At 38.0% G+C, this 8,958-nt stretch overlaps 1 protein-coding gene across 1 annotated transcript in view; it reads right to left on the bottom strand.

Moving 5' to 3' along the window:
* Positions 1 to 2,037: 2,037 nt before the first annotated feature.
* LOC137486830 (macrophage mannose receptor 1-like) overlaps positions 2,038 to 8,958 on the bottom strand; it is a 32,109-nt gene continuing 25,188 nt past the window's right edge. The window contains exons 26-30 of the mRNA XM_068212351.1: positions 7,897 to 8,049; positions 7,530 to 7,646; positions 5,959 to 6,126; positions 4,005 to 4,046; positions 2,038 to 3,596 (exon numbers count right to left, since the gene is read on the bottom strand). Of these exons, the coding sequence (XP_068068452.1) occupies positions 3,358 to 3,596; positions 4,005 to 4,046; positions 5,959 to 6,126; positions 7,530 to 7,646; positions 7,897 to 8,049 (719 nt within the window). The 3' untranslated portion in view covers positions 2,038 to 3,357. The remainder of the gene's footprint in view (positions 3,597 to 4,004; positions 4,047 to 5,958; positions 6,127 to 7,529; positions 7,647 to 7,896; positions 8,050 to 8,958) is intronic.

Here is an 8,958-nt window from a genome sequence, read left to right as displayed (position 1 = left end):
CTTCCTTACATTTTGGTCCAAATTACTCTTCACTTCCTTTTTCAGTCCCCTAGTTTCAGAAAATGAAATGACAAAAGTAAAGACTTGTAGTTCAACAGTTTCTTTTTAGACTCGTATTTAGCCAGGGGTCTAAATTTAATAGGTACTGATACTGATATTAGCAAATTTTCTCTGTAAACTGTTATTATTTTGGAGGAGAAGGATGTTCCATTCTTTGTATATGTGTCTGCCCTGGCTCTATCACTGTCTAATCTTAGAGAAAGTTATAATTGTGAATTTTTCCACAGCTTTTACTTCCTTAAAGGCAGTTACTTCTTACATTATAATAAGTTCAAGTAGAGAATCAATTACTTTTTCATCCATGTTATAGGCTAGGGATATAATGAAAATAGTGAGAAAAGGCAAGACATTCTCTCTAAAATATCATCCTAATATAGAGAAAGCAACGGCAAGCAACTGAGAAAGTAGGTGTGAACCTCTTTGAAGAAGCATTTTACAAATGCTTTGTTGCATGTAAGACCAAATCCAGAATCTATGTGGAAGCAGGACAAGTTGACAAATTGTGATTCCCACATTTCTGTTTACAGCAGTGTAATGCCAAAGGTTCCTAGGCCTGGTAGAAAGATTGCTTTTACCACTAAATTCTGTGTCCAAGCATTTGATGAGTATCTCTTTCCTACTACCTCCACATGAGTAGTCTTTAAACTAGGTACTGGACCTATCTTATCTGATGAGCATTCTTGGAGTTGGTGTATTAGCTAGGATTTGGTAGGAAATAGTGGCAATGGCAGCTTTCCTTCAGAAATCTAGCTGCAAGACACGAATTTGGAATAAAAAACCTACAAGTAACCATGAAGTTTGAGAAGAAAATCCATCAAATTAGGATGCATGGAAAACTAAAGTTTCTTGTAAATTCCTGCTTCATTGATAGGGAAGAAATGCAGATCATAAACTGCATTTCTTAAAACAAGTTGTTCTGCTTGTTTCAGTTTTTCTCTAACAAGCTGTTATTATGAATAGAATGAAGCTCCTCTAATAACAAGCAAGTTTGTATTCACACAGCACATTCACTTCTTCACTCACAAAGTTCACTCACAGGCAATGATCAATATTGTTTGGACCAATATTCTGAAACTAATCCCAGCTGTACACTCAGTTTCAAAGAGCCATATTGGCACTCCAGAGAATTCTCAGGACATGTCTGGAAAGTTCCTCGAAGGGTCTTACTTTTCATCACCAGGCACCAGCCACTGCTGTCTCTGATATGGTCCAAGATACACAGTCCTCTCTTTGCTGATGCTCGTGGGCACTAGAAACTCTGTACAGACCTGGTGAACTCTGGGTTCAGTTCTCACAAATGCAACAGGACTGCTAAGGTTTATTAGTCCTTGGAAACTTTCACTAATTAACTTCTCATTAGGCATATTTCCTGGATTTAGCCTATTGTTTTCTGGTAGCCTCTTCTTTATCCAAAGTTATGCATCCTGTGGAACCAATTCAGACAAGCCAGACAGAAGGATCCTTTATGGAAGGTGTTACAAGAGCAGATTAAATCTTTTTAATCTGCTCAGTGCTGTGAGGATCTCAGCTGAAATACCTTATCTACTGGTGCAGTGCACTGTCAGAAGGACCCACATACCACAGCACAGGGTCTAGAAGGGAACAGCAGAAGGGATGAGGGACCTGGAAGATATAGCTAGTGAAATGCAAAAGGAAGAGCTAGTGTTGCTATCAGCAAATACTGAGAGGAGATATGAAAGAGCTATCAATATATAAAATCTGTCTCAGAAACTACTATTGCAGAACAGTACATAAGTAGTCTTACATTACAACAATTTCATTAGACAAGTAAAACCCTCAAATGTTATAGATAAAGAAGCGACGAAACAGTTTCACAGATTGGAAAAGAGCATTTAAGAACATGCTAGACTAGGAAAAGTGGATGCTCATTTCTGTATAAAAAATTAAGGACCCCATCCCTCCTTTCTCTTTTTACTGTTATGATAAATTGTTCTGTTTAAGAAAAAAAACACACACTTTTACTTAGAATCAGCCTTTTAATTCCCATTTAGTGAACCAATGCAGAATAAAAACTTATTTACATGTATTTCATATACACACAAAATATTTTAACTTAAACAAAATTAAAACCTGTCAAAGGATTGAAATATCAAAAAGTATCAAATTAAATAAGGACATCCACTGCACTAAGAGCTTGGAGCCATTTGGTTGTTTGCATTTGGCATAGAAGACACTTGGAAAGTGAAAATGAAAAACACCTGTATGTGAGTTTATTTTAGGGATTATGAAGCCTGATACTATGCCAGTAGACCAGTAAGAGATGCAATGACATCAGCTCCATCATGATGGAAGTCTAGAATGAGACTCAAAGGTTTAAAACAGACTTGGACAGGGAGAATTTGGTTAGAAATTAGAAAAGACTTACTAAAGGTAAGTTTCATTAGGCTTTGACAAAATGGCCTAAAAATTCATGAAATCTACACTGGCATTGGAGATATCAAGAATACTTTTTATATAAATGTTCAGGTGTGAAGTATAATTTCTCTTTCCTTCCCGCCCTTTTGCAGCATCCTTTGAGATCCCTACTTGACTGTTTAAACCACTTGACTGTTTATGATAAACCACTATATTTACATTCTCACCTCTCATCATAGTCCATCGTTCAATGCATATGTTACAGAACTACAGCAAAAGAAATACAATTTACACTTTGCTTTTCATCAATCATAAACAGAGGAGGAAATTATGTTAATTCTGATATTATGGGCAACACAAAGAGTTTCTGTGGTACCTCAGTAGCAAAAAGAAGACATGGACCCACAGCACTGGAGCAGGTTGCCTGGCTGAGGCTAGGACCCGGTCTTGCTTCAAACAGGAATCTGCACCATGTGAGCTTGGACGTCCTGTCCAACCTGTGCAATTCTGCCAGTCTGTGCTGGACATCAACAGGAACACTTTCAGGGTACCTACAGGTCTGGATATACTTTTTGGAACATGCTAAGGACCATATTCTCACAACTGAATGTGGTGAACACAGTTCTTGTGCCTAAAGATGATGCTGGACATGTGCAGCAGCTGGAACTGCCTGAGTGTTGGCTGACACAACATAGCTCCAGGTCCATGTGAAAGCTCAACAACCCTCCCAGGTACTAAAGTTTGTGAACAGATGTCTGCATCTGCCTTGCAAGTTTGCTTGTTCCTGCTAGTAGAGAAAGCAAGAAGTACCCCATGCAAAATTAAATAGAATTTCCATAGGAGAAAATTGCTTTCCTTAAGAATTCTTGTATGCCAACACTTTCATTCTTTTCAAAATCAAGCCCAAGATTACCCAGCCTATTAAATTGTTGCCTGCTCATTTTCTTCAATGTTGGTCACAAGACAATTTGATTCATGAGTTCCAAGGTCACCGCGGTATATGGCATTGTCAAATCCAGCTGTAAACATTTGTCGATCACGTCTTCTTTTATAGAAACAATACAACGTGAGGCCAGTGCCAGCTAGCAGAAGGAAGATCAGTACAAAAATCATCCCACCTAAACCACTTGATGATGAAGCAGCAGCTTTGTTTCTTGATGCTGTAGAAGACAAAACAGAACAATTGCTACAAATGCCCAGAGACTGCCGTTGCATACAACAAATATCTCCCTAAGTAAGCAACTGAGTTAAAACAAAAATACTGAGCAATCATAATAGCAGTTAAAACTGATGCGTGTTCCAGCTAAATAATGCAAAATTTGGCTCAGTCTGTTCTAAGGAACATTATGTTGTACTACATATACAACTTGTAAGGAAAAAAAAAAAAAAAAGAAGACATCCAGTTTGAGAAAAGTGTTCTCATTTTAAACAGATTTAAAATAAAATAATAATGACAGTTAAATGGGTATTTAAATGAAAGTTTCTGGAGGAAATTCCACTTGTAAATAATGAATGCCTATAAATCTATTCAAATTTCTGTTTATTTTGTTTAAAAGAAACCAACTTACCATTATTGACAGATGAATCATGGGTTGGCTCAACTTCAGCAACTTCAAAATTAAAAAATATGTATATTACACAGTTTGAAAGCAACAGTTCAATGAAATAAATACTGCATACATAATTTTTACTTTGTGATCATAACCAATTTTAAATAATCATAGAATCAAAGAATGGTTTGGGTTAGAAAGAGCTTTAAAGATCGTTGAGTTCCAACCCCCCTGCCCTGGACAGGGACACCTTCCAGAGACCAAGTTTCTCAAAAGCCCCTACCCAACCTGGCCTTGAACATTTCCAGGGCTGGGTATCCATAAGTACTCTGCACAACCTGTTCCAGTTGCTCACTACCTTCACATTAAAGAATTTCCTCCTAATATATAATCTAAACCTACTCATTTTTGTTTTAAAAATTAGTAGGTTTGTCTTGTCACTACATGCCCTTGAAAGTCTCTCTCCAGCTCTCCTGTGGGCCCCCATTAGGAACTGGAAAGTGCTATAAGGTCTTCCTGGACTCTTCTCTACTCCAGACTAAACAATCCCCGCTCTCCCAGCCTGTGCTTATATGGAACGTGAGCCAGCCCTCAGACCATCTTCAAAGTCCTTCTCTGAACCAGGGTGAGTAGGCTATTTTAAAATTAGGATATTTCAAATGGTTTAAAAATAACCCAGTTTTTCTTGTGCTGGGGGCCCCAGAGCTGAATAAAGTATGTGTATATGAAAAATATATGAAAAAATGTTTTTGCAAATAATGCCAAATCCATGAAATATACTTGCTAAAAACATTTGTAAAAGAAGAAAACCTCAACACTAACTGTCATCTTACTATTCATTGCTTTGAACACTTTTTATATTAGGTAGATTTTGTTCAAAGTTTTTACTCTTCCACAGTGTAAAGCTTAACACTTCACACTAAAGAATTGCACTTGCAAAAATGAAAAGCACACTTGCACTTCACATTTTAGCTGTATTTTTAGGCAGATTCCTTTTCCTCCCTCCATTGCTTGGGGGGTATGCTTGCTGGTCTGACTGGCTGGGCCCTAAAAAGTTCACGGATGACTCCATTGCCAACCCGCGAAGACCCACAGGCAGAATTGGTTCCCCACTACATCAATTACATTTGTGTGGTGGATCTGTTTGCCAGTGGCAAATGTGACCTACTCCAAACTGTCTCCCAGCTGATGTGTGCAAACACAGCTGGGTCTGTGCACATACATTGACACATGACAGCTACATGTGTGCAGATTTATGTCGTTCCTGTTTCATACAGTACTGCTGTGCACACAAGCAGGACTCACCCCAGCCTGTGACACTCAGATTCCTCATTGGTTGTCATCTAAAACACCACAGGGCCACAAGTAACCATTACAAATGAAGCTTACCATGCTGTTTGGCTGTCCTGACTCATGTCACTGCTCCTCTGTTAGCAGAGAAATGAATTGGGCCCCATTGCCCACCCTATGATGCTTTCTCCTTGCTCATCCAGCAAATCCCAGCTGCTTCACCATGGCGGTACAGTCCCCACCAGCAGCACCTACCTTCTTTCTGCAGGAACTCAGTGACTCTGCACTGCTTCCCCTCAGTTTACCTATCAGAAGAGTATCTGCCTTTCTTCTCAGCACTCTCCAGTTTAATCATCTGTTCATCATCTACTGCTCCTTGCACTCTAACCATAATATCCATGAATCTTCTCTGCACTCTCAACAGATGATATGTCCTTCCCTACCCCAGGGCCCTATAAATGCCCAGAAGTCAATGCTTTTAAACTGAGGGGAGGGAACAGTGACTCAGATTATTCTCCAACATGTCTCACCATTTTTAACAGAAATTACTCTTGGCTTTGATTCAGATGCACATGCACCAGCATCAATGCATGAAGCATACCTAGTGCCTAAGCACTCATGGCCTTATTTATATCAACCACTACTTTGAAAATAACCCAAAGCACAGAAATTCAGAACTTACTTTTGGGGATTTTGCAAATAAAATTCTGGTCAACAGAGCAGTAATAGGTCCTCCAGGTTCCGCTTGAGACGTCCATGTCAACACAGTGTTCATCAAAAAGTACTGTAGGCTCTCCTTTCTCCCAGTTGACATATTCTACTGCACTTCTGTCCATCCAGATCCATTCTCCTAAAATCAAATTTATTACCTAGTGAGTGAATGGAGAATAACTTCTAGTCTACTGGTCCCAATGACATATCAGATCAGATCTGCAATTTTTTAGTTGATTGAACTGGTATCACAGAGCACCTGTTTCTCTCTCTAGAGGATTTATTTCTCACTCTTTTAACAGCCAGAATTTTCAGGTGGGAGTGTACCAAATGCAAATGCTCAAAAAGTTAACTTCACTAGCATCCGCAGCTGTCACTGATGTAAGGAAGACCTGTTCAGCTTCCCAGGGACCTTTAGCTGAAGCCTGCACCCAGGACTGTGCCTGGGAATCTTAAGAAAAGCAGAGCACCTGTACAAGCCAGTATCAGCAGGGCAAGCATACAGAATGCTCAGGAGATTTTCTTTATGTCTATATTCAAGATCAGTGAATAACTACTTTATTAGAGTTGGATTCATTCATTATCTTTGCAAATTGAATTAGCTCTCTTTTTAATCATCTCATCTGCTGACTGTCAAGCATCTCCCATCATGTAGGAATAATAGCTATCTTCTCTCCCTCAGGGTGTGCTTTGTTGGCAGCATATCCTGCGATATCCAGCTGCCTCAGAGCCACTTCCTCTGTCCCTCCCCTGCAGCTGCACCTCCCTCCTGCCCCTGCTTGCACAGCGTGGAACACTGTGGCACTGTAGGAGACAGGTCAGGAATAAGGCACTGCTTTTGTAGTGCTCATTTTCAGCTAGAAAAGATCAACCTGGCCCACCATTCCTGCTGGTTGGAGCAGAAGTTGGAGCCCAGTCTAGACTCACCCTGGAGGTTTACCCTCAAAGTCTGCCAAGAGAAACTGGGTTCAGAATTATGATGATGTAGAATACAGTATCAAATTTGCAGTTACAGCAGTTAAAAAAAAAAAAAAAAACAACCACATTAAATATATTTGGATCAAAATGAAAGGTTTCTCCCAACATTTATGGAAAAAATGCTGAAATTTAGATTAATATATTTTTCTAGGCAGCTTATATGAGATTCTATGCCCTGTATTGTCTAGAAATAAATTTTAATTTAATTTAAGTCAGCATTTAATGACAAGAAAACATTTTGCTTAAAATACTCAAGTGGTTAAAGGTCAAGTAATTTGAGTTTAAAAAGGCAATAGGAAACATTTTTAGTCAACTAGTGCAGTGTGAAGCTAAAACCTTTTACAGGCAAATATACTCTAATTGCAACAAAGATAGAGAAAGCATAGACCTCTTGATGGTTTATCTTTTACTTATTTTAGCAGAAAAGCTATTGAATGTTTATATGGGTTTTTATTGATTATTTATTAATATTTGTACTGTTATTTAGTGTGTTAGTAGTGCTCAGTATTCACTCTGTTTACTTAGTATCTATTTTCATCTCATTATACATTGTGAAGTAATTACCATCAATATTTTTGAACAGTCCTATCCAAAACTTTCTGAAGTCACTTGCAAGTGGAGACAGGTAAAGTAAGAGAAAATTCATTTCAGCTGAATCTTCTATGGAAACCAGAGAGGCACCTAAAAATATCAATTAAAGATTACATACAATTTCAGTGAGATTTTTTTGTTATAAATTAATTATATCAGTAAAAAATCATTACATGCTTCATGATCAGCATTGACATACAGTAAAAATGCTTGATAATAAATTTAAATAAGGTGTAGCTTATAATTGATACACACATTAAGTATTATCATTTTGGTTCTGGATTAAAAAAACAAACACACAAACAACCTGTAAAATATCCTAACAAAAAAGGGCACTTACCCATTTGAATACACATCATGGAAGCATCAGGCCAACTTTCCTCTGAAGTGGTGTGAACATAGTAACAGTGCCCACGGAAGGGAATCCAAGATCTACCACGCTTCGGTTCAGGACACTTCCCAGGAAGCTGTGGTGGTTCACTAGGGATTAACTCTATTAAGAGGACAAACATGCTTCAGTGGAGTTTTAAAATCTGAGGAAAATATGTACTCCTGAACCACACATCAACCCTACAAATATGACATTTATTCCAGGAAAAGGAATATCCCATAGACTTATCTAATTATAAAGTGCTGAATTAAGCTTGACAAACTAGTAATAAACTATGCTGGTTGGAGCTGGTTCCCCAGTCTGCTAAAGGAGGCTTACACCAGTCTAACTGCAATTGTCTTCAACACAGCAATTTTTACCTAGAATCTGTGAAACAGAATGAGGAATGAGTCAGCATACATAAGGGATCCCAACACCACAAGTCTGTGGCGTGTGTCTAGCAAGTTTCTAGAAAAGTCAGAGAAGTTGTCTGTACCTGCCCTTGTACATCATACATCCTAATCAACATAAAAGCAGAATTTATAGCCTATTGCATCACCTGATTAAAGCCAAAACAGAGCTTAAATTAATATAAAATTTGTGTGAATTATGGTGCAGAAATTATGAATTTTGTATATAATTTGAAACATGTTTGAAAATTGCATGTAATATTTGAGCACTAAAGTATTTGGGCAGAAGCAACAAACTAATTGATTTGGTTCCTATACTGATGGAAGTTTCTTAACTCACAATATTTCAAAAGATACTTTTAAATGTGAATGTGAATATATTAATGATATCATTAATTTATTTATAGTTAGGTTAAGTTGATTTATTCTGTTGTTCTTGACAAAGATGGATACAAAAAACCACTATGGCGTGTGGCATGAAATATTGCAGCTGTCTTTATGATGTGCATATGTTGACTGGCCTGTGAAATGAAGTGTCCAGACTGGATCAGACTGGATCTACTCCTTAAAAGAAGTAAGAGTTTATCACAAGGCATACACTCTCTATGACAACCTTTGCATA

Source organism: Anomalospiza imberbis, chromosome 1 (assembly GCF_031753505.1).
Source record: "Anomalospiza imberbis isolate Cuckoo-Finch-1a 21T00152 chromosome 1, ASM3175350v1, whole genome shotgun sequence".
In the NCBI taxonomy this organism is placed as follows: domain Eukaryota; kingdom Metazoa; phylum Chordata; class Aves; order Passeriformes; family Viduidae; genus Anomalospiza; species Anomalospiza imberbis.
The sequence above is the reverse complement of the archived record's forward strand: the minus strand, read 5'-3'. Positions and strand labels throughout refer to the sequence as shown.